We start from the raw sequence: 27602 nt of genomic DNA on the forward strand, positions 1-27602 counted from the left end.
TAATAATGTCAATATTAATGGCTCTATTACATATGCTGCACGAACCACAAGCAAAAGTACCCACCCTCACAGGGGTAGATCTAATATGCTGTACAAAATTATTATTCAAAATTTCTCTTAAGTTCTTTCCCCTTCTAAATGAAAAATTCACTTGATTGGGGAACAATTCACCAATGTTATCATCTTCACAAATTAAGTACCAGAACTTTCTAACTAGTGAGACTAATATGTTAGAAAAAGGGGAAAATTTAGTTATAAAGAACACTTTCTCAACATTATTCTTTGCACTAATTTCCCTTTTATTAGGATATGTTATGATGTTTTCCTTTCTATCAACTAATCTTATATTGTTAATCACACTATCCCTACATTCTAATAGTTGATTATATTCATATCCTCTTTCCAATAGTCTCATGAGTACTATATATAGTTCTTCATCTATATCCTCCTTAACACTGGTATGATCCCGAATTCTTTTGAATTCCCCAAATGGTAGGGCCTTTATTAAATGCTGAGGATGCATACTAGTAGCATGTAAGAACATATTTACTGAAGTTTCCTTCCTAAATGGTTTAAACTCAATTTTATTTTCCTTCTCAAACAAAACTAGATCTAAAAAATTAATCTTATTTCTATTGATCTCATATGAAAATTGTAAATTATGTTCATTTTGATTAAGTACTTCAAAAAATCCATGAATTCACTAATATCTCCCTTACAAATAAAAATCAAATCATCTATGAAACGTTTGTACAGGATTACTTTGTTCTTGAAAAAATTAGTAGAGTAAATGTATTTTTTCTCAAAGTAATCCATATAGATGATAGCATATGATGGTGCATATGCTGCACCCATTGCAGTGCCTTTTACTTGCAGGTAATATGTGTTGTTGAAACAAAAGTAGCTATGAGTTAAACAGAACTCCAATAGGGTAATAAGAAAATTAGTTCTAGGTCCCTCACCCATCATATTTTGTATGGATTCCAAACCCCATTTGGTATTAATATTGGTGTATAAAGACTTAACATCTACAGTGACCCAGTAATAATCAAAATTCCATTTCAAATTCAACAGATTATTAATCAAGTCCTGTGTATTCCTAATGTGAGCCGTTACCTTACATAAATAGGTCTTTAATTGAGAGTCCAAAAGCAAGTTAACATTTTCCAAAAAAGAACCTATTCCAGAAATAATAGGTCTACCTGGAGGTTCTTCCAAGTTTTTATGAATTTTAGGTAGTGCATACATAATCGGTGTTACTGGTTTTTGGATATACAGCTTTTTAACATCGGTGTGCGTAAAAAAACCCAAACGCTCACCTTTTTCAAGTAAGAATAACAGCTCATCATTAAAAGACAAAATAGGGTCACTGTCCAATTTCCTATATTCGTCAGAATTCAACAACAGTCTATTCACCATGTTTAGATACTTTATTCTGTCCATTATAACCCAATTACCACCTTTATCGGCAGGTTTGAAAATATATTCATTTTTAAGTGATTTCAAGACTTTTAAAGCTTGCCATTCATTTTTGTTTAAGTTGAAACATTTTTTCTTTTTACAAAATTCACTAAACAATACTTCAACTTCTCTCAAAAGAATCTTTTGAAATGTAGAAATGGCAGGTACAGAAATATAAGGCATAAAGGTATTAACCCTTTTAAATTCAGGTAATATTAGCCTACCATACCCAGTACAAAAATCAACATTTTCAACATTCTCACCATTGGATGAATCATTATTAACATCCATTAAGTTAGGTTCAAACTCATAGTTATAAATAGACAGGTTACATAGATCATCATCTATTTCTGAATCACTAGATTGTTCATTAATAATTGAAGTACATATATTAGATCTTTCCTTTTTAAAAAAATGAACTCTTAATAACAGTTTTCTAATGAACCGTTTAACCTCAAAATAAATGTCAGCTAATGGTGGAAAGAATGTAGGAACAAACTTACTTCCTTTGTGTAAAACACTTAGCATTTCAGAACTCATTACTAAGTTAGACAAATTTACACAGTATAAAGGAAGTTCATTAGGAACTGCTGTTGACGAACCTTCTCTTAAGTTTGTTTCTTCCCTTCCTTCCATTCCTCCCGTTTCTTCCCTTGTTATAATCGTCAGTTTGAAAGTTCAAATTATCACTGTTACAGCTGCCAGACCCTGAAGTAACCTCACGATTCGAGGTTCTGTTCACCGCTGTTGTTGCTTCAGCAAAAGAAACATTTTTAGATGTACTACCCTCCACTGAAGAAGCCGAAGACGCTGATAATCCTCTCCGTTTAGAGCTACTGCTCCAAGTTCTGCCCCTTGACCTATTACGGGTCTTACGTGTGGGTTCACGTTGCCAGTTGAACAGAACGCCAGTTTTGTAATCTTTGAGGTCACGAATTAGCTTGTTTCTTTTGCGCTGCACAATGTCCATTTCTAATTTATTGATTTTTTCATTCAATGCTGACATTTGGATATCATAATTCAGTTGTGCTGCCAAGCTATTCTGTAAGGTCATGATCTCACTTTTGATTTTTTCATGGTTGCGTTGGTTACGCTTTATTAAAATCTTGAGCCAACCAGTAGTGCAAGACAGCGACACTTGTTTCCACTCATTGAACAAATCTGTTTCATCTTCAGAAAAAGGGGTTGCTCGCAGTTTCTCTACCCGCAAACCCCGTGGTGTAATGTCAAGGCTAATATATTTCTCTAGTAAACGAGTATCAAAATATACTGCTATTTCTTTAGACATCAGTTTAGACAGTTCATTGAAGCGCTCATCAGCAGCAATATTATTACCTCCAATGTTCCATGGATCAAGATGCGAATACCTCTTATCACGTTCACTAAGGAAATTAGAGAACAAAAATGAACTAGCTGGACCGCTCTGTTCAGAGCTCGAGCTACGTAGCGACATGTTGAAAAGTAAGTAAATGTCCAAATGAAAAGGCAAGTAGGAATTCGACTGAATAAACAAATTCCAACAGCAAAAACATACAAAACCAAATAGTTCTGTCCAACAACACACCAACAGTCAAATTCCACCAACGCTCTTTATTCAACGATCTGGTACCTCGGCCATTCGCCTTCAAAGGATCACATTACAACTTTCAATATGAACTCTTTTTATATTATAACTAATTAGTTAGTTAACAATTGGTATAATTGAGTTTCAAAATTTAAAGTGATCTTTGCATCAAAAATAAACAGTAACATGTACTTATATTAGTTTATACAGTGAACCTGCTGGCTGACAGGTCAGTGAAAACTTCAATCCCCTATCCCCACCGCATATACCCCAAAGCATCCCTAACACCTGAACCTCATCTAGTATCTCTAAGGAGCAGGTCTTAAACTCCATCTCCAAGGCTAAAAATGCAGCCTCTGTGGGACCAGACAACATCCTGAGTTGTGTTTTACATGGGAGCATAATACCAATGAATCACAACCCATTAGGTTTGTAACGACTTATGCCAGGAATTTGGATACTTGAATTCATAGCATATACAGACACTGGAACATACTACAATGTGACCATGAACTGGCCAGCATCATACCAGACAGATGTCTCTTCTCATTTCGCAAAGGGAAAAATTTAGGATCTTGCTTTAATCATTACAAACATTTTCATGACAGCAGCCAGTCTCACCCATTACAGACTACCTTGACTAGTGAACCCCTGACTGGTTGTTTTCCATGTGGTCATTGCACCAATTGTGATAAAGTAAGCAAATCCAGACAATTTACCAATAAGAACTGTGCCATGGTTTATGACTTAAAATTCTTTGCCAACTATAGCAGCGATTGGTTGGTTTATCTGGCCACTTGCACTTGCAGTTCTTTTTACATTGGACAAACCTCACGTCCTTTTAGACTTAGAATATAGGAACATGTAAGAAATATCAAAAATAAAAAAGTCAACAATGCCTTGTATAAACATCATCTGGTACATAAAACTGCAAAATTTACTTTTATGGTTATCGATGTTGTAAAAGGTAACAAACTTAATAAAACAGGTTGGCATTCTATTTTAAATTCTAAAGAAAAGAAGTGGATTGTTAAATTGGGTAGATTATTCCCACCTGGTCTCAATGAACAATTTTAGAATGGGCCAATGATATTTCAGATGGGTGTATTTAAACAGCAACATTTGATCATTTTGTTTCACACTGATAAAGGCTGTGCTTTTTTCCAGCCGAAACTGGTCTGGTTATTTGTTGTTTTCTATGGTTTTCCAATAATAAAGTTTTTTTCAGGTCACTGCTGGCTCGCATGGTGTGTTTTTGGATTTATTAGTTGGAGCCGTGCAATTGCTCTCGTGCAGGAGGTCTGTTTTAGAAGTTACATGGGTTAAAACAGGAATTAGCATCACCATTTCACACACTTTTCAAAAACAGCCTAAACAATGGTTTTGTCACAGTGGAATGGAAAACAGCTACCACCATCCCTTTGCACAAAGGGGGTTTATCCATGGACCCAGGTTAACTATAGACCCATTAGCCTGACCAGCCTTATCTACAAAGCCATGGAACAAATCATCATGGACCTTATTAACAAAGATATAGGTAATCTCCAAACACTCAACCCCACCCAGTTTGGCTTTGTCAAGGGGAGATCATGCCTGTTAAACTTGGTGGACTTTTTGAGACAGTCACCAAAGCCCTTGACAAGGCCAAATCTGTGCATACGGCCTACCTAGACTTAGCCAAGGCCTTTGACACAATCCCCCACTCAGGCATCATTAATAAACTCACCCAGCTGGGTATTAACCCATATATTGTCAAAACACATATGGTTAAAATAGGGGACTCCAATTCCAGCAGACCCGTAATCAGTGGTGTTCCACAGGGATCCATTCTGGGACCCCTACTGTTCGGAATCTACTTCTCTGAAGTAGAGGTGAAAACTAAAGCACCGTGGCTGACAAAGTTTGCTGATGACCACAAACTGGGAGCGATCATTGAAACCCTTAGTGATGTCAACATCCTTCAAGAAGGTCTTACACAGGCTAATGACTAGTGCCAAAGTCATGGTCTTAAAAGTAATGCAAAAAAATGCATTATCATCCCCTTCAGCAAGGGTGATGTTCCTGCAAACTACTACATCAGTAGCAATATCCTAAGCACACAGTCAGTGGTGAGACATCCGGGAACACAGGTGAACAGAAGCCTTAACTTCGATTATCATGTCTCCACAGTGGTAAGAAGGGCATTTTATAATGCTCATCTCATAAGTAAGGGCATTGCCTCAAGAAAAAAAGAGGTTATGACCCCCTCTGTACTCTTTCCTCATCAGGCCAGAAATAGGGTATAATGCTCCCATTGGTATGTTCCTTTCCAAACACCTGCAGCAATTTTAGAGATCACAAAGGTTCCTTACAAAGAAAATGCAGGGTCTTCGAGATCTGTCTTTTCTGGATAGACTGAAATCATTGTCACTTTACTCTGTGTCATACAGACTGCTCAGAGGCAACCTGTGCCTTGCATATAGAGCAATCTCTGATCCAGCTTTAATGGAAATGCTGCACCTTTGCAAGTCAAATTGCATATAGGTCACTTGCTCAAAGGACTGTAATCTGGTATGTGACATCAACAGAACTTGCTGGACAGACAGACTTGTCTCACAGAGGTTGCCCTACCTTTGGAACAAGCTTCCTATTCATGTTAAATAAAGCCCCTCATTGGCCCTATTTAAGCATAATTTGGACAACTGGATGGGTAATCAGAAATTCACCCTGAGGGTTCCACCTGTGCTCTTCTTGGACAGGAGCAATAGGTGCTGATTTTAGTATCTGCTTGAACCAGACATCCTTGAGAACACTGGTTGAACTTGGCTAGACTTGTTTGGGCCCTGGGGTCGTTAGCCTAGTAACCTCCTATGATCCTATGACCACTGCCTAAACTACATTGCGCCCTTGCTACTATTAAAAATGTTGTTTATTGCTTTGAACTCCCTGTACCATTTCTTATTGCCAATAATAGATCAGCCTTTACAATGCTCAGTGACTTAGCTTTTCTTCCATTAAAGAAGCTGAATTTTCTTACTGTATCCCTTATTCACGATTTAAGAAAATTACCACAACTATGGTTGCATATCATTCCAAATAACTATAAACTAGTTATAGTACAACATTACTGAGATAAAAACTAAAATGAAAGTAGGGCTGATGGACAAATCTAGGTGGTTTCTGGACATAAACATCTAATGGTTCTAAATCAGCATGGCTGTGTAGAATGAAATCATTCAGATCACAGTGTTGCTACTTAATAACAGGTTTGCTACTTGCTACTTGCTATCATGATAAAGGTCAGAGGGCCTGCACAAGTAAGTTGAAAGTACCAGCATTATGTATTTAAAAAATGCTAATACAGCCAATAGATTGAGGCAGGTGGAAAACAAAAGAAAATAAGGAACACAAGTTGGAAAGATGCAAGTCTGAATAGAATAGGGGGTTTCATAGGGATATGGATATGATTAAAGAGAAACAGTATCATTAACTGTACATGTAATTAAGAGAAAGAAAAAAATAAAAGTGGAGTTGCCCATGGGGGGGTGAGATAAGCTTAAATTCCTGAATTAAAGGGGGTGAGACAATAAGTGAGGACCACCTGCTTGGATGGAGTGAAAAGACTGTGAAGGTTGAAGGCTGAGCACAAGTTATCAATTTGTGGTAATCTTAAAAAGGAGGAACACAGTTCTCAAGACAGATAAATTAATAGTCTAGGAAGGTCAGGACACTAGAGAGGATAAAGATCAAGTAGAATAGAAGAATGCAGATAAGACTCTGACTAACAAGTAGTCAGACCAAGTAGTAGAATAGAAGTATTCAGATAAGACTCTGACTAGCAAGTAGTCAGACCAGGTAGTAGAATAGAAGTATTCAGATAAGACTCTGACTACCAAGTAGACGAGGTACAAGAATAGAAAGATGCAGATAAGACTCTGACTAACAAGTAGTCAGACCAGGAAGTAGAATAGAAGGATGCAGATAAGGCTCTGACTAACAAGTAGTCAGACCAGGAAGTAGAATAGAAGGATGCAGATAAGACCCTGACTACCAGGTAGTCTGACCAGGAAGTAGAATAGAAGGATGCAGATAAGACCCTGACTACCAGGTAGTCTGACCAGGAAGTAGAATAGAAGGATCCAGATAAGACCCTGACTACCAAGTAGTCAGACCAGGAAGTAGAATAGAAGGATGCAGATAAGACCCTGACTACCAAATAGTCAGACCAGGAAGTAGACTAGAAGGCTGCATATAAGACCGTGACTACCAAGTAGTTAGACCAGATTCAGTTCTAAATAGTACACAGCTTCACGTGCCCACACCTACCTCAGCTGCAGTGTCAAAGGCAAAATCATAAAGAGGTAAAAGTGGGAAAATAGATAGTCTGTCCAGATTAACAGAAGACAAGAGCTAAACAGAATAAGAACTGCAGTGAAAACTGGCTAAGTATTACAATATAATATGCAGCAATATAATAACAAGCGGTGTTGCACAGTGAAGAGCTATTAGGAAATGGGACTTGGCACACAGTGACAAGCTTATTATACATTGTTAGGTACAAACAACAGGTATTAATAGTAGCACTTAAAAGGGTAAATTGTTGCACTGTCTTACAAAAGTGAAAGTTGCAGTTACTAAATTAAGGCCTTTGCCTATTCTAGAAGTGCAAGGGTTTCAGCTTTGGCATGCAGTTTACTGCAACAGCAGATCATTTCATTTAGGTAGATTTTCAAGCAGTACTGGATTTCCTGTGAAAGAGGAGTGCTGCCAATATAGTTATGAAAGAAAAGTAGTATTGTACAGGGCTAACTATTAGTAAGTAAGATGCATTCCCTGAAAAAGGGTGATATAAACAGAAAGTTACAGACTATAGTCAGCATTCATAGATAAAGCATCCCATGAACTAAGGAACTAAGGATGTTGTTCATTAGAATGCTGTGTCAAAGCTTTCTGTAATCCAGAAAGAGTGCTACATAAAAAGAGCTACAGGGTCATATCCTGTTGCTTTGCCACAGTTGTTTGTGTAGTATAGGTTCATAGGTTCATAGATAAGTACTAGGCTATCTGCCCGAGGGCATCTATAAGCCTAGCCAGAATGTGTTGGCTTTTGCCGCCCCCTTAGATTAGTTCCCTGTGCCTCTGTCCAGCAGAGCCATTAGTTCCCTGTGCCTCTGTCCAGCAGAGCCACTGCAGTATGCACATATCTAAATGTCACCTAATATTTTAAAAAGTAACTAACAACTATATACAGGCTGGTCCCATCGGTATAAATTATGGAATCAGAACTACATACACACAGTTGTCTTAATGACAAGGGAAAATGACTGCTGTTGTTTACACTAACACATTGCTTAGCATTACATAGCAGCACCGTACCAGTGTGCACCATGTAAACGTCTGTAAAAGGTTCCCATGTAGCACAATGCTACCCATTCTCATCCCTGTTATACAAGCTAATCTGCTGACACAACCACAATCAGTCCCTTTCCCAGTAGTGAGACTACAGGGCTTCAGCCAATGGGAGCACTCACCTGACTGGCTGCAATGTCACCTGACTGGATGTAACATTAACATATTAAGTTATTGCATGCTTCCCTGCAGTTATTACAGTTTAGGACAAAGTGTTTAAGAATTACTCCCTGCCATGGTTGATGACTGGGAACAACCATGGTGCACCACCGTTACGCTAGCTATTGTACATAATTCACAAAAAGTAAGATGCCCATTATGTATGGCATTATCCCTGTGTCTGAATCAAATACCAATGTGACTATGTTATAAACATAGCGTTGACAGCTACTATATGCTGCTGTACATGGTGTTTATGATCCCAATGTATAAATAAATACCCAATATCTTAAGACTAGTTATTATAGATAGAAAAATTAATGAAACGTAATAGCAAGGACTAGAGCCAATATATTTCTGCATGAAAGTTAGCATCTACCAGTAAAGACAGGCTTTGCAGTACAAATGTAAAGAATAATAAGATTTCTGATGGTGCTATCCTCAAAATAATCAGAAACACACTTAATGTAGCTCAGAACTTTAGTTTGCTTCATTTACTAGAGAAGAATAAGGAATGTATATGGTAAAATTTGTCTCCCTGTCCATGTGAAGCAATGTTCCTCCATAATCCAATTCAAGTGTAACTTGGACATTTGGATGGTGAATATAAAATCCATCACTGGTTTGGCACATAAGTCTCTAATGGACACAGGCAGCCTGTAAATGATTCATCTTCCAGGCCCCTGCTTGTTAATGTTTCCAATATCAGGCCCCTGCTTACACTTAACAAGGGTACTAGAACTTGTCAGAGATTTGGGATGCATGGCTAGGCTTCAAAAGGCACTTGTGGTCATTAGCCTAGTACACACTATGAATCTATGAACCTATAAAACTGTTTATTTACTTTGTTTAAAAATATATTAAAAGTTGTTGAAATAATTTCAGTGGCAGAAATTAATTTTTGTGTGATTTATTGCTCAGCATAAAGTCAAGTGTCAAGCTAATATTGTGATTTTAAAGACAACTGAGAACTGTGTCTTGAACAAGTTTCACATTTGCACTTTTTTGTACATTTTGCAGTTCTCAAAATATTCTGATTTCGCTAAAGGTAGTGTTTATTATTGTTTATAACTGCATAATAACTCAAGTGAAGGGTGTCCAGCAGGAACTCTGCAAATGTGAGAAGGTGTGAAATTCCACTGCTGCTAGGAGTTGAATTAATTCATTGAATCTCACTTTATAACATTGGTGTTCTGTAGTTATATGCCTGAAAATACAACACAGTCTTTCTTCAGACATTACATCCATTTTTTGTAAATATTCTGACCTCACACTTCAGTACACGTTTGTTTCAGATGACTTCATAAATGTGACAGCTGCCATTCCTCAGTCCCCAGTGAATTTTTCTTTATTTTACTTTTCTGCACTCTGTCAATAAATATCACTTCAGTGTGATTATTACATTGATAGCAACAAAATGTCTGTCGAACTAATTTGTTAAGAATGAATTTCTACAATAGTTATCCTTCTGGAATGCCATAAATCTGTCTCATAACATCCTGAAATAATGACAATGTACTAAAGTGCTTGAGTGCCCTGAAAGAGTTTTTTAAGTTGAAATATGTATTTTTTGCAGCTTATATTAATGGCATAAATGAGATGGAAAGAAAATGACATCCTGTTTTCTACTCTTCTCTGAATTTTTTTTAGTTCCCCCAGTAGTAAAAGTATATCCCATGCAGCATGTGAAGCCTGGAAAACCGAACACTCTCATTTGTGCTACAGAAGACTTCTTTCCATGTGTCCTAAACATCAGCTGGTCAAAGAATGGAATCCCAGTGAAAGAAGGGATCACAGTAACAGACTTCTATCCTGGAAAAGAATTTACATTTAAAAGGTTTGCATACCTGACTTTCATCCCTGTTCAAGGAGATATATACAGCTGCAATGTAGAACACCCTGGTCTTGACCGGCCGACTACAGTATTCTGGCGTGAGTATGCACATGACGGAAAAGATTGCTGAGATAAACTCCTGTAATCAATTAAGAAATGTGAAATATCAATGACTGGCATGCTTGACTTTCCGTCTAAAGTTTAAGAACTGTATGAGTACACTGTCGAGCAAGTAGCATGCCTTACCTGCTAGGCATACCATCCTCACACTGGGGATGTGCAGTATGAATACATAACTGTGGGGCTTCTGATAGTGCAAGTGTACTCATAAATGTTGTTTCAATGATCATCGTAAAACATTTATTTGTATATTTATTTGTTTTTATAATATTTGTTTATTGGGGTAGAGCTCTATTGAGTACCATACAAGGATGAGTTTCATCTTGTAGGAATGTCTCATCCAAGAAATTATACCTCCTTCTTAAAAGGAATTGCAGTAAACATAAGTAGCAGATTAGTCCGGCCATTAAACCCTTTACTATAGCTGATATGTTGTCTTGGAACCCCCAGAAAAGAAAAGGACTAAAGATGCTAATATAACTCAATTTTCCATTTTTTTTACTTTAAATTTGCACACATTGCAATAAATGAAAATGTTGACACCCATAGAATACTTGAGGAATATATTTTTTAATCAGTACTATCAAATAATTACTGAACATTATATAAAAAAATAAAAACTTCCAACTAGAAGTGAGACATTTTGTTACTTATTATTTTATTGTTTCACTTTCTACCCTCTCACAGAATAGTGTCATAGTTAGGCAATCTGTTACTGATTTTATGTCAGGTAAGTATCACAGAATAGCAGTCATGGTTAGGCAATCTGTTACTGATTTTACATCAGGTAAGTACTGACAGTACTTGCCTGGCTATCTGTACCCATTTCTAGTGCTCTCTTGAGGGAGCAGACATTCCATTCTTAAGGTATGGTTTTCTCTTGCAGTTGTCTAAACAAATATTGGCAGAAGTAAGTGTACCTCTGCTCATGGTAATGTCCTAGGTCATGTATTCAGAACCACCATGATATCTGCACTGGGCAGTTCAGTAACAAGCAGTTAATGATGTTCCCATAGGAGACCAGAGAGATTTTTTTTACAAAGATTTGGTGGATGGGGTAAGCAGAAAACACATGGTTATTTTGGAGGGTAAAAGGCAAGGATGTAGGCTTTGTGTGACAGCAAAGGGTACATTCTTGCTCAGTGTTAAATGATCATCTGTATCTCTTTGCAGTGCATGTGAGTGAGAGAAACACATTGTGATATGACTCCCTGTCATAACTCTCTGTACTGAAATTACAATCTCCCACACTTCAAGAATAACTTCATGCCTCACTCCACAATAGCAAATTCTGAAATCCAGTATTACAAAACTAAAGCATTTTAAAAGAGGAGTTCCCCCACTGCACCTCATAAAGTAGGGGGTTGTACTCACACATCCCTGTTACTGTAGCCCAGAGAAGGAGGAGGAATACTCTGAAATATCTCAACCTTGAAGTCAGTACAATTAGGACTCTTAGCTACTCTGGCAGTCTAAAAGCCAGCTTCCTCTACTCAGTCTCATATAAGTTCCTGATCACAAATTTTTCATGTGGTATATGTGGAGAAAATCTTCTGAATGGTAAGCATTGCTAATCTGCTATCAATCCTGGATGACATGGCTATGCTTCTTGATGATCTCCTGCTTGTAGCCTAGTAAGAACCCATGCACCTATATACCATGGGTAGTATGTGGAAATCCATCTATGATTCATTTTTTTGCAAAGAAGTGCTATGTTCAAACATTTCTTTCACTGCAAATTGGGAGACATTTTCTTCAAATCTTCTTGGACATTTTGAAACTCAAAAATTCTTGTATAGAACCCATTTCCAGATGCACCACCTCCTTCTGTAATGTATAGGATGTATGTGAATTTTAAGGTAAACGAGTCTCTGGACCATGTACAGTTTGCTAGTACCCACTCTCAGGCTGTATCCCCTTTTTTCTAGGACACAAAACAAAGGTAATACAGAAAGCGTGGGTCAGGTTTGGTATCTTACCTGTCACCCAGAAGGTGATAGCACTAATGAGAAATGAAGTATAAAGGATTAGTCCAGATAAAAATCACTTTAGCTAGCAGATCTAGCAGACTCTGTCATTATTGTAGTTTCAAGTAGTTTATTTAATTAAGTAAATAGATGGACAAGTGTTCTTGTTCTAACACATTACATTCAACAGGTCAGTTATGTAAATGTAGTGACAGATAATGGTGGGAGGGCCAGGGGATGTGATTGGAGAAACATCTGAGAGATGGATAAGCAAGTAGCCAATCTCAAAGCTTAGAGGTTAGCCCCTTATTTGAATATTACTGAAGAAATTGTTAGGGTTTACCTGCTCAGCAGACTGTTGAACCTCATTCTTAGTTAAATGGTTTATTTTTTTTATGTTTAACAAACATAAAAAGGAGAAAGTCAAGCATGACAACAAACTATGAATAACCACTATAGAAACATAGCTTCCACAATGAATGGACAAAGGCAACTGCACCAAGCATCAGAAACCTCAAACTATATTCACCAAAAACATCTTGCCAAAAAAAACTTTTAAAAGTATTTTTGTAGGGGGGAATTCACATCCAGCAGAGTTACATCTACCAACGCTGAGGCTGCATCATCTTGAAGAAGGAAGAGATCCCCAAAAACAGAATCACTGCTGGAACAACCCACCATCACTGATTTCCTGTGGAGAAACTCTGATTGTTGATGAGCTGAAGCTCGAGAGCTCATCCTTCATCCCACCAGCAGGGTAACCAGAACCATATATAATAAAACACTGTCACCTGAGCTTCATCAGGTCCATCTAATAGAGTGGTTTACAGCTTGTTCATTGAAAATGCCTGCTTTTATGAGGCTATTGACAGATTTTATTAACCTGTTTATATCACATGTAATATGATAGGCTGCATCTGCCTTTGTGGGCCATATATTCCTTGAAGCACTTTATGAAAACCTTATTAAGGACATTTTTTCAGTCTGATTTGTCTTTATCAAATGTATTATGAGAGGCTGTGCCCACTTTTAAGGGACTCATCTTTCCTGAAACATTATGAAAGATTAATCATCTCTCCTTTGGCAAAACTGACTACAGTGCCTACTTTTAAGAGGCTCATATACACGGTTAATGTGACCAGTCCCTGTTCATCTTTCTAATGAAGACATACCTTTTTGCATGCAGGGAGGTACTCACCTACAGCCACACTGAATGAATCCAAATTTTTTGAAAAAATGTATGTATCCACAGAGTAGCTTACAGTAGAAATAACTCACAATGCTCATTTTTACAGAGCTCGTGAATGCGCCCAAATAGAAGGAAATTTTAAGTACAGTTTGGGACCTCATTTCTTGTTGTATCGGCTTTTTGTGCCTGTGTAGTAACAATCCACCAAGTGGTGAACTGCAGCTTAAACAAAATCTTTACAAAAATAAGCAGCTGAGATAGTTTTTTGAGCATAGACAAACTGTGCCAATGGTGTAAAAATACAGCAATGTGGAGTGGAGCCCTGGGATAATAATTTTCTGTGTACTGCAAATTACATAAACTTTTGTTAAATGCAGGCCAAGTAACCAGAATCTCTATACCTGGTGGTTGTGGAGTACCCACAGTGAGGGTGGATAGTGCCCTGGTCTCAGAGCATGGATCTATGGTGCTCCAGTCTGAGGTCTTTGTTATCAAGCCTCTTCCTGGTTACAGCAGCTTGTGAGTGCTCTTCTAGTCAGATTCCTTCTCTCTTTATTTTCCAAGTAATGATGTCAGGGCTCTTACTCTCTTCAAGATCTGGGTAGTGAGGTCAGTGCGAAAGTGGGCTAGATAGGTCTGTGCATTGCTAGATTTTCTTGAATTCCCCATGAATTATAACCTCATACTAGGTATACTGCTATAGTATATACAAAATAGTAAGACCAAAATCCCATTTTTCTAAGAATTCAGTGTGTTTCATCTTCCTGTTTCCCAGAATCTGAAGGAAGCCACACTGATAAAACAATCATCTATAAGAGGAAGACCCCAAGTGGAATGCAAATCCTAAACAGAGATCCCAGTTTTCTAAAAAATAAATGTGCCTCATTCTCCCTGTGTCCTGGATTCTGAAGAAAGCCACACTGATAATACAATGATTTCTAAACAATTAAAGACCCCGAGTGGAACACCCCATCCTAAAGTATGCTTTAATTGACAGATATAGTCAACCAAAACTCTTTGTATTCCAGTTGATGTTACTTATCACTGTTTATACGTGCTCATTACTGCTGGACTCCCAACTAACAAATTCATTTCCTTATTGCCCTCCATTATTGGGGAATAAGCTACTGCTTAAGAGATTGCATTGTACATTAAGCATCAAGCAATGCAGCTTGTGCTAATATTAGAAGTCTAAAGCCCCACCCAACAAAAGAAGTCCTGTCTTAAATAGCTCAATTTACCTGTTCTTTCTGTTAAGCCATAATTCATAATTTCATTGTTAATGAATGGTTACAGTTTTAAACAACTAATAATTCTTCCACATAGTATTATTTTACCTCAAGAAAATATTCCCTATTGTCAGTCGTTTCACCCCCTTTGAATAGGAACAGCGGGTGAAAACCACCCCTATATCTGTTCTAAAACATCTCCAATAAATTGTCTGAAATACAATTTCATCTTTGCAACTATTTCTTAGCTTGACTCTTAGTCCTTCACTGATAGCTTTTTTAAGACAAAATACAGCAGCCAGGTGTGGGCCATGCTCGAGTCTACCCTCACTATTCTTGGTCTCTAGTTCTACTCCACCCAATTCCAACCCACCCCACCTCATCTACATTTATACTAGCCAAAGCCCCACCCAAATTAACAAACCAGTCATCATTATCAGTTACCATCACTACAATATCTCACACTACCCAGTTCTGCTAGCTCCCTACTATATAGCATTACCCTACAAGCTATATCCCAAACTATAATTATGCCTTCTCCGTATCACTGTACATCATTTAGAAATTTACCAGATGCAAAATATCTCTTATCCTTCTAAATTATTCTCATTCACTACTCCAATAATATGTGAAACATATGCTAAATACATTTTGTCCCTTTATCTATATCAGGTACTTTTAAAACTTTACCTTTTCTGTGTTTCTGCCCGGTCTAGCCTTGCGTATACTGCTTCATTTCACCTATCTCATCTGTTGCCAAAAAATCTGCAAATTACAAATATTGTCTCACCTGCTAAGTTTCTATTAGCCAATCCTACTTTTCCTACAAATGCCCCTACTACAGTAACTTGCCTCTATCATAATGCTCTATAGCCTTATTCCATATTTAAACCATGCACCTTGCCCTCAAGACAGCCAAAAATAATATATTTTGTAAAAACATCTTCAAAAAAAAGTACTTGGGTGGGAGGTTGGCATAATGATTAAGGTGTTTATCTTACAGACATAAGGTACAGGGTTTGATTCTGACATGGGGTGATTGGCTAGGGTTGTAATGGCCCACCAGGGCAGTTAGCCTAGTACGGATCTATGAACCTATGAACCTAATCTAGAAATTGTACTTTATCTTAAATCAGTCCTAGCAGTGGTGATATTCACCCTAACCCTGCTCCAAGAAACAACACTAAAATCATACCAACCTATCCCCACCACACCCTCCTAGCCAACTAAACTTCATTACTATGAATGTTAGAAGTATAAGAAATAAAATCACAGACCTCTTTGCATAGATTGCCCTTTAATAACTCGATATCCTAGATATAACCGAAACCTGGTTAAAACTAAACATTAGCAATACTGAAGTGGTACCATCCACCTATCCATCCTCAACCCCTTTTTCCCATTTTGCACATGGGGTCGGGAGGTGTCACTTTAACAATAATCCACCCAAATCACTATGATTTAACCCATGTCACAATTCTGTAAAGCAGAACTCCATATTACTTCCCAGAAGCAAAACACAATTAAATATGTATCATTATCTTATATATCCCCCAGGTGACCATATTAATACACTAGAAGAAATTCTACAGTAGACCTCAACTTCCATCTCTCATGAAACAATGATATTAGGAGATGTCAATATACATTGGCTTGGTCTCAAATCAGCTTTCCCTAAATCTAGAATAAATCTATTTTGCTTTAAACAACTTACAGAAATTCCAACATACTTCAGCAAAAACGCAAGTTCTTTACTGGACTGGATTTTAGTTTCAGAAGACTGCGGTGGTGGTGCTGCGGTAGTGTTGTCACCTCACAGTAAGACGCTGTCCGTTTCGATTCTCAGCTAGAGCGTCTTCTGCATGGAGACATGCGTGAATGGGCTTACCTTCGTTGAAGGTTGTGCATCAGGGCTGGCAGCTCGGCACGTAAAAATCTACTGCCAATCACTAGCAGACCAGAGTTCTGCTGTGGCAACCCCTAACCAGGAAAAGCCAAAAGACACAACAACAACCCTGCCAAATGTATCTTATCAAGTACTGTACCAAACTCCCCAGTGATCGTCTTCCTACATTTACCAAACATTAAATATAACCCCCCCCCAAAAAAAAACAAGCATTTAAAACTATTAATATCCTAATTAACATCATCTTGCATGTATTCAGTACCAAGCTCTCCTCTACCAACTGGAATATATTAAAAACACATCCCCTTAGATTATGCCATAACAAAAATTTTACTAATTTTCCTTAATATCCTACACAAAATAGCACCACCTAGAAATAAGAGAATAATAACAAATGGTGTACCCTGGTTAACCAATGCTACAAGAAAATGTATGCTGATTAGACAAAGCTTAGAAAAAAATTGCAGGCAAATATAACTCCACAAAACATTCAACATTACAAAAGCCTTTGAATAAAAAAAAAATCTCTGACAAAAAACATACTATAATAAATTCCAGCAAAACTGATGTAAATAAATTCTGGTCAACTATTAAAGAAATACTGCAACCAGGACAACATTTAACCCCAATCCATCCTGAAATAGTACATCACTAGATGCTGCTATATAATTTAATACCTACTTTATAGTTTATATAGCAACTATTACAAAGGATTTTAGTCTTACCAATCCACATTGTACACAACATCCACAACATCCACAAGCTATATCTACATTTACCCTTCAACCAGTACCTACAGCCTATATAAAATATCAATTAAGGAAACTAAAAATCTGCTCTACCTCTGCAGGTAACCTATCTAGCACACTTCTTAAAATGACAGCAAGCAGTATAACCTGATGCATGTCCATTGTTAAAAATAGATCCATAGAGGAATCTTATGTGCCCAGAATTTGGAAAAAGTCATATATTATCCCTCTCCATAAAGAAGGAAATTTAACATTTTAGACCAACAAGCAATCCGATCCCCTATTTCAAAAATATCAGAAAAGTACATACACAAACAACTTCTAAATAATCTCAATCAGGAAGAACTATTAACTCCAACCCAATATGGCTTTTGACCATTCCATAGTACTAGTACAACTCTATTAACATTTACTGACACAGTCCACAAAGCTAGGGATAGTGACACATTTGTTTCTACCCTGTTCCATGACTAATCAAAACTTTTTGATACAGTCTGTCATGCTGAACTCTTTGCACAAAGATCCTCATTAGGTTTAACACCAGCTATACTAAACTGATTCAAGAGCTTTATCAGTGATGGACACCAGTCAGTGAAATGGCAGTCCACAGTCTTACCCTGTCTCCCTGACAATACTGGTGTTCACCAAGGACTGATTCTTGATGCTTTCCTCTTTAATGTTCTTACCACCTGACTCCGTACGTGTACACAACATGCCTCTCTCATACAGTAAGCAGATCACTCAGTGCTTATATATTCATCTAATGACTGGGCACATCTTCAACAATGTACTCAAGAATCCTGTACTGCTAATGAAAAAGGGCTGCACAACTGTCGCTTCATGCTTAACCCCAAAAAGACCAGATTATTACTTTTTCCCCCAAAGCTCAGTCCCATAAAAACTAACTTTAAAATGTATTGCATCAATAACACCAATATTGAACTGAACTCTCACACTAAACTATTAGGTATGACAATAGATGATGACCTCAAATTTGATTTCCATAAACAAAATACCATTAAAAATGCACATCAAAAACTAGGTTTACTGTACAGAGACAAAAACTTCCTGACCCCTACATCCAGAATCATCCTAGAAAATAGTTATATCCTGTCTTCTCACAAACATCAAGACACAATCCTAAAAAAACTTAAGCAACGTTAGAATAAAGTTGCCAAATCTGCATCCAGTACTGACTACTTTACCCATCACTGTGCTGTACTAAAGTCTGTCAATTGGCTTGAACTACCCCACTACCAACTCATTACCCTGCTGCCTGCCATGCCCTAAATTCAGCCCTACAAATATACTCCCGCAAATGTCCACTGCAATGAAATGATGAAACACAAGTCGCTGTTCATAAACCCTCCAGATCTGCAGGATACTGTATCTAAAATTTGGAATACTATCACTATAGCCATCAGAACAGACCCTCCCTTCCAACCATTCAAATGTTCTCTAAAAGACTACTTAACCAATATATGACTTTGCTCATGTTCCACATCAGGACAGTTCTGTGTTATCTTCTTTTAACCTCACTACCTGTCTTCTATAGTATACCCCATTCTTACTTTTCCAGTAATTTTTTTACTGCTAAATTCTATGGCAACTTTTTATGTTCAAATAACTTGAACTCTAACTCTGTCAGTATTTAGCATACAGGCGAGAATCTGTTCTCCTTTCATCGTAAGTATATAGTATAGAAGCTGTGTCTTACTTGTATATAATAAAAGCATATAATTAGTAATTACTATTTTAGGTTTATAATATACATATCTGTTGATTAGGGTTGTCATAATTAGTGTATATGGTTTCAGTCATGCTTGCCTTGTACTTCTTTGTAACTAATCATCTGTTTCTATGTAATCATAATTAGTACATTTGTTTTCAACTCTGCCTGCTTGTATTTTTCTAAAAAAATATTTTTATGGATGTATATAATATTAGAACCTATATGATGAAAAGTGATCATATACTCTTAAAAATGTTGTTTATCTCTGGAGCTTTTCTCCTCAGTCCTCCACTGAAATAGACACTTTCCCAATCAGACCATTTCAGTAAACAAATGTCAAATAAAAATAAATAAAGGGCTGGAAACTGGAAGGAGTCAGTGGAAGTGCAGCTAACCAATCTTCTGAGGGAAGGGGTTGTGCCATAGGGATGGGGCAGACTTAGTTGATGTAAGAGGTTAATGTAATGATGTTGGCTGTCAGTGAAATGAGGAAGCAGTGTTTGGCCCCCTTTTCTCAGTCCAAACATTAAAAGGAAAACTAGGGTTGCCACCTTTCGTTGTGGCTAAAACCGGAGTAGGGCTACACCCCTCACATCACCAGTATCCACGCCCACCCCTGCTCTTCTCCTGCCCACACTCCGCCCATTGTGTGACGTGAATGTGACATCATCAGGTGGGGAATGCCCTCTTTTTCCATTCGTAATGTCTGCTTTCAGCAGATTTACTATGCCTTTCTGTAAAAAAAAAAAAGGCATAGTAAATCAGCTGATTTACAAACTCTGATAGTCTGTTTCCTTTTTTGAAACACAATACCAGAGTTTGTACAGTGTTTTCTGGACTACCGAAGAATCAATTTGATTTCCAGATAGTCCAGAAAATAAATGGAGGGGTGGCAACCCTAAGGAAAACCCAAGTCACAACTGAGTAGTAAAACATATTTTCAAACACCTGAAAGTTGCTGCTTAAGTCTACATGCACACTTTATGAGACTGCAAAAAAAAAAAAAATCAATCAGACAACCTATACCAAGGGAGATTCAATTTAGTGATAAGGTACAAAGCTATTATCTGGCACACTTTTCTCAATCAAAACAAAATCAAAACAAATAAAGGAAAGCCCAAGTCCAAAATGAGCAGTAGAAAACATTTTCAAACTCCTGACAATTTCTGTTTAAATCTGTAGACATCTCAAGATCACAAAAAACATGTGACTTGTTTCCTGTGTTATTAGTTCACCAGACAAACTGTAGTAAAGTTTCCATAGTGTGATTCCTTTAAATAACTGACCTGTTGAATGTAGTGTATTAGAATGGGAACCCTGCCTATCTACTTAACTGAATAAACTACTTCATACTCCAACAAGCAGTCTTTAATCCTCCCACAGGGAGGGTATCAGGGAGAGTCTCCTAGATCTGCTAGCTAAAATGATTTTATCTGGAGTAATCCTTTCTACTCTGTTTCTCTAGGAGAGCTAGGCCAATCAGTCCTGGGGTGAATCTGTGAGTACCCATTCAATCATCAAGGTTCCACTTGCAGGATGTTAGTATATGACACTGTTTAACCTACAGAAGTAGTCCATCATGATTTATTTGCCTGCTGGTGAAGAATTAAGTCTCTGGCTCTGATATCTGTGGAAACTATTAGATGTGCAGTGATACAGGAAATCCAGGACAACAGAATCTCTAATATCACAGAAGGCAAGACATAGATCTCCCCTCAAGAATATATATATAATATTGAATAACAGTCTTTTTGGTAGCTCAAGGGCTTTAAGCCCATTCACCTCTGGAGTCTTTCTAGGTATTTGCTATTTCTAGTGAAATATAGCCAGAAAAGGACATTGTACTCAATGATTTATCTAATCAATGCTGAATATAAGGAAATAATGAATTCTGGATCTTGATGATATTTTCTTTGCAAGCTGCACTAAGTGGAAGGATTTTCTGACTGTTGTTGTCACATATTAGTGAAAGACGGGGAATTATCAACTCATAGTCCAAGGTCCCTAACTAGATTTTCATCTTGAAATGTTTATCAAATGTGATAATATTGTTCTTTTTTGTGTTTAATTTGAGCACATTTTCAATATACCAGATACAGCTGAGTGTGAGGTATTCTCAAATTGCTTATCAGAGGGTGATTTGGCAATAATTCCCAATTTGCAGTTATCAGAAACCTCAGTTAGCTAAGAGGTTCTGGTTTTAGGGCTGTAGATCAGAAAAGTAAGTGCTGGAAATGACTGGTTCCAACATTAAACCCTGGGTACAGCACTGGTTACCTTCTAACTTTCTGATGAGGCACCTGTCACTCACACCATGTCCAATTTACTACATAGAGATCAAGTCTTAAAGCATTACTTCTTTACAATGTCAGCATGGCCTATGGTGTTGAATGCCTTTGTCAGTTCAGGATACCCCATGTTGAACAACATGACTTCTGTTGACAGCTTGTGTAACCCTCTTAAAAATGTTAGCCAGATTCATTAGTCAGGATCTTCCCTTATCAAAGACAGACTGCTGGGTGTCAAGAATATCATTCAACTGTCCAGAATTGTGCAGGAAGTCCAGATAGTTGCCTTATATTTTACATCTGTTCCTCAAAGCACTTGTGTTTTTCTGGCATATCATTGAGAACTGCAGTCACTAAATAATGACATACAATTGAGATTCAGACTCCATGACCTTCAGAAAATGCATGTTAATGCAAAAACTGTTATTAGCAAATGTCCAAGTTTATGGGAGCAACATTTAAAATCTGTCCCTGATTTGGGCATTTATCCCCTCATTATTTTTTTGCTTTGTGCAGATTTCTTACACTAAAAGGCTGGGAGGTATGGGGTCAAGCCTAATGAGATTTGTGATATTATAGTTGATGAGGTCAGTTATAATACATTCCTTGATTTTGGAAATGAGGCTTTTCAGGCTGGTGGGTCTATAATTCCCACCGTTAGTGGTAAGGCTACTTTTATGGAGTGACACTATCACTGCAGTACACTAAACTTCAAGGACAAAACCTGTAGCTAAATTTAGATTAAACAGTCTGAGGAATGGCTCTGCAGTGGCATGCTTAGCACTATTTATTAAACATCCAGGTATATTATCAGGTCCACCTGAATAAGCATTTTTGGTCTTAGGAAACACCTTCAGTACATGCTCCTTTGTGATAATAGGGGTTAAGGGATTCAGAGATTTGTGGGCTTTGGATAGAAGTGTCTGAGCTAAAGTTAGCACTGAATTTGTTTGCTAAAATATTGGGAATGTCTGTTAGGTCCAAATGAGATGTGATACTTTGAATACATTCAGAGCAATGTTGAGTGTTATTCCTTAATTTCCTAACATAGCTGAAGAAATATTAACATTTGTTCTTAGCTTCAGATGCTAAGCTCATGGGTTGCTTCAGTAGACTTAATAATATTTTTTAAGTTTTTAGTATTAATTCTGATATTATTCTTGATATGAGGGTTTTTGGATATACTATGTAATTCAATGATTTTTTTTTTATTTTGTTCTAAAGCTTATTTATGGGGAAGGATCTCCAGTGTGGTAGATTTTGAATTTTACATATACTTGTTCTGGTTGGCCCTACTAATTCTATACATTTATCTAAACTGAAGTAGAACTTCTACATGAAGCTACCTGCTATGTTGACATCAGAGCTGATGCTGCCATCAGTAAGTTTTAAAATATCATTATATAACTGGATTGAGGTTAGCACATCACAATTCATTGATTCTAAGAAATCTGATGCACAGCTTTTAGAGATTTCAAAGCTAAAAATCACAAGTTTATTGTCTGACTTAACTGGGGAAGATGATACAAAGGGAATTGTGCAGACAGTGACTATAGTTGTAAGGACCAAAGCAATAATAATAATGTGTTTGTTAATCATCTGGCTCAGGGAATTTTTGTTTACTATGTTTGTTAACTTTTGGTCATACCTTGCATTAGATTTACAGGTGCTACAGGTCACTGAGAGGTAGATAAAGTCTCCCAGTATGATGACATTCTAATTAATCAGGAGTTCACTATGTACATTTAGAAATCTTACATGATCATCAGGAGACATAGAAGAGGTCCTGTAACAATCTCTAAATTGAAGTTTGTCTGGTTTCAAGTGATCATAAGTTCAGTTTGTGGATCTCTGGGAATCTGCCAGAAGGTGATAGAGTCCTTGACCAAAATGGAGATGCTGCCACAGTTACCATCAGGCCTGAAGATATAGTAGGCTTAAAACCCAAGCATGGTGGGAATGCTGTCAATACATTTAAACAAAGTATCAGTAATTATACAAATGTGGATGTGTTTCAAATGCAGGAAAACGCCAAGATCAGGCAATTTGTTTTTGAGTAAAAAACCATGAATGAAGGTCCATTAAGTGCTCAAGACACCATATATCAACAAAGCCATGAAAAGTAAAAGTGACTCTGTTGGAACTGTTGAAAGATGATGACACTTATTTTGTCATTACCTAAAGTGCGGTACCCATTTTGTGTATCTGAGCTGTTTTTTTTTTTTTTTTTTGTTTTTTTTTTATAATTTGTTGTTGAGACTTCTGGCATTGAAAACGGCCACCTTAATGTGATTCATTTTTGTGTTAAATAAGTTTATTATGTTGGAAAGTCCATTAACTGGACTTAGAATGAGAGATGCAGGCCATCCATTCCAAAGTAAGTTGCACTATAGAGCATCTTGCCCCATCTTGACACATACCAGATCCCCTGAAGTGACAGAAACTATTTAACCAATTGTTGAAGCCATTTATTTTTTTTGTACCTATATGTCATTGCTGGAGAAAGAAAAATTGCACTCAGTCCAATGTCTTGCCTGCATTAGTCACAAGCATGGAGAGTTCCATTACGTCCATCTGCATGCTCCTCATGATTCTGTATCCCAAGTCATTCACTCTAACATGGAGCATCACCATATCATTACTCATGTTTGTCAGGTGAAAGAGTTTTTAGAGCCCCTGTGATATCAGAGATTCTGGTATCCAACAGATAACTCACCATAACTATAGTTGTCCAGCCTTGTTAGTGGATAATCTGGGAAACTAAAGACATTTTTGCTAACCTAACTAATAACTTTGAAGATATTTGACTCTGATTCTTTGCTGCACGTGAGTATTAAAGGGATGAAGTGTTGAGTTTTTCCTGAGACCTAGTCTTCATAAGTCTAGAAGACTTTAGCAATGGTGTTTTATAGCCTCAGATTAAGATATTTGAATGTGTTTTGGTTTAGATTGTGGTGGTTGTGGTGGTGTGTGCTGCTCACAGCGTATGTTGTCTTGTGAGAGGGAAACCTTCATATTCATTCAATATTTGCGCCTGTCATGGATAGAATTATTTGAGTTAAGTAAGAAATCACTGTCTGTGAGCTTAAGGCAGGTTTTACACTGTGAGAGGATGTCAGCTGTTAGGAGACTGGCAGCAGAAGGGAAACAAGATGACTGACCTTCCATTTATGTCTTGAGCTTTACAGATACATATATTAAATATTGTGTCAGCAGATGCAAAAGAACAACAATATCACTGGCTTAAGCTCATCTACTAGTAAACTGATTCAGCAACAGTTGTACTGCCTAAGAACCTATTCCATGTATCCTGTATGAGATGCTGACACATGCCAGCAATTTTTCAAAATAATGCATCAAGCTCTGAGAGTCTGTCATATACTTTGTGTAAGAACTGCTTTGTGGACTGAATAAACATCAACCAGGCATTCACATATGGATGTATCAGCATTCAAACAAAATGTATCAATGCAGATATTCAGCTCTGTAGTGACATCAGTACCAGGTTTGTCCATCAGAAACTAGGTTACTCATAAGCAAGGCTGGCTTTAGGTGAAAGGCCATCCTAAGCGAGGGGTACCTTGTGTCCCCTGCTGCTTATTGCCCCCCCCCTGTACACAGAGCTACTCCCTGTGCTACTGTATAGTCAGCAATTACTTTCACACACATTCTGCTTCTGCTAGACCACCAAAAATTGACACTTAGCATGTGCATAGCTGATGTCTGTCATAAAAAGTGAAAGAAATTGTGGCCAACTTGTTCCTCTTCTTAAATACAATATAACTTCCTTAACACACACACATATATGCAATGATAAACCATAGCAATACTAGTTTTACATTGAGTTCAGCAAATACAATAAATTGTGTGACGCTACTTCTACTATGCCAAATCAGTGGTTGCGGTTTAGCAATGATCATACAACAGTATCTGCAAGTCACTTTTGCACACAGATAACCTCTGTACCCATAAGTTACAGCCACTTTACAGACTTTGTACACATCAGATGTCTGACTGTGGTGAAATAATAATAACAATAATAATAATAATAATAATAATAATAATGGTGATGGTAATATACTTCACATTTATTTCATAGAAACACCACAGAGTAATCAGAATGTTCATCTTACTTAATATGCACACTAGTCTTGCAAAGCCAGATTAGAAATTGTTTAAACAGAGCAAAACAAGAGGTTCAGTTACCTTCATCTGCAGACAGCACCTGCCCCAAACAATAGTTATTACTTCTTCTGTGTATACTACAGACATCTGACGGTGATAAAATAATGGCTATGTAACATATTTTAACTTTTTCCACACAAATAGTAGTCACAAATTAAAGAGCATTCCAAGTTGCTCCACTCAAATCAGGAGAGTCCTGCAAAGTCAGAATAAACTAAAAAGAGCAGTTACTCCTTTTTTTCCACAGACCCAGCAATTTGCTATTTTATTTGTATACATCTCATATGTACAGCTTTCATAAAATAATAATAATTAATTAATAAAACAAATAGCTCACAGTAATGACAAAGTAGATGTCAATTTCTTATCACAAGAATCAATGACAAAGAAAGGACTAAAATATGAAAATATTTTAAATATTGCACTTATATATTTAAAGAGTTGTTATAAACCAGATTATGCATTTTCAGAGCAAAATGAAGTCTGGAACTGAAATGACTGCCATCCTTAATGATGTGCCAGAAAAACATGGCTTTTATGATTTTGTGAGGGACTGATCAAAAATAAAGCAAAATCAGGGGACATTCTATAAAGTCAAATATAGCATTCAGCCTACTTAGATAGATAGATAGATAGATAGATAGATAGATAGATAGATAGATAGATAGATAGATAGATCTTAGCCAAGTTGCTCAGTGGAATAGCTCAGCTGTTTTTTTTTTTACTTACAAAACAGGGACAAAGTCAAAAATAATGGTGGAACAAAAATCAGGAACAATGTTTAAATATTACTCTAATTAACGTATGAAAGGTGGCTATGATGATAGTGCTAATTAATGCATGAATCTGGCACAAAGGCAGCAACATGACAACATCTGTGACCATGAAACAGTATGGGTGACTTGGAATGTCCTATGTACTGATGTCTGTGATAAACACCAGTGACCTGGAATGGAAGGTGTAGTTAATGCCCTCTCTGGTAAAGTTCTACTCTAGAGACTGCAGATATCATGTTTTCTGCAATCAAATCATCTAAACTGCACTGCTCTTTGAAAGCACAGTGATGGTGCATCTAAAGAAATATCTCCTGTGACCTTGTGCATGGTAAGTGTTAGTAACATACTAGTGCTGGCCTGTAGCCTTGTGCATGATGGGTGTTAGTAACATACTAGTGCTGGCCTGTAGCCCTGTGCATGATTAGCATTAATAATGTATTATTGCTGGCCTTAGCCGTGTGCATCATGAGTTTTAGTAAGTACTACTGCTGGCCTATAGCCTTATGCATGATGAGTGTTAGTAACGTACTAGTGCTGGCCTGTAGCCCTATGCATGATCAGTGTTAGTAAGTACTAGTGCTGGCCTGTAGCCTTGTGCATTATGAGTGTTAGAAACGTACTAGTGCTGGCCTGTAGCATTGTTCATGATTAGTGTTAGTAATGTACTAGTGCTGGTTTGTAGCCTTGTGCATGATGAGTGTTAGTAACATACTAGTGCTGGCCTGTAGCCCTGTGCATGATGAGTGTTAGTAACGTACTAGTGCTGGCCTGTAGCTTTGTGCATGATTAGTGTTAGTAATGTACTAGTGCTGGCTAGTAGCCTTGTGTGCAATAGGTGTTAGTAACATACTAGTGCTGGCCTGTGGCCTTATGCATGATGAGTGTTAGTAATGTACTATTGTTGGCCTGTGGCCTTATGCATGATGAGTGTTAGTAATGTACTATTGTTGGCCTGTGGCCTTGTGCATGATGAGTGTTAGTAACGTACTAGTGCTGGCCTGTAGCTTTGTGCATGATGAGTGTTAGTAATGTACTATTGGCCTGTGGCCTTATGC

General features: G+C 37.3%; 1 protein-coding gene across 1 annotated transcript in view; it reads left to right on the forward strand.

Annotated features, from left to right (window-relative positions):
• The window catches only part of LOC122810576, a 470053-nt gene that overhangs the window by 439984 nt on the left and 2467 nt on the right, over nucleotides 1–27602 (forward strand). The window contains exon 9 of the mRNA XM_044082155.1: nucleotides 10223–10504. Within this exon, the coding sequence (XP_043938090.1) occupies nucleotides 10223–10504 (282 nt within the window). The remainder of the gene's footprint in view (nucleotides 1–10222; nucleotides 10505–27602) is intronic.

The sequence above is a fragment of the Protopterus annectens genome, chromosome 9.part0 (genome assembly GCF_019279795.1).
Source record: "Protopterus annectens isolate FY-2018-M chromosome 9.part0, PAN1.0, whole genome shotgun sequence".
In the NCBI taxonomy this organism is placed as follows: domain Eukaryota; kingdom Metazoa; phylum Chordata; order Ceratodontiformes; family Protopteridae; genus Protopterus; species Protopterus annectens.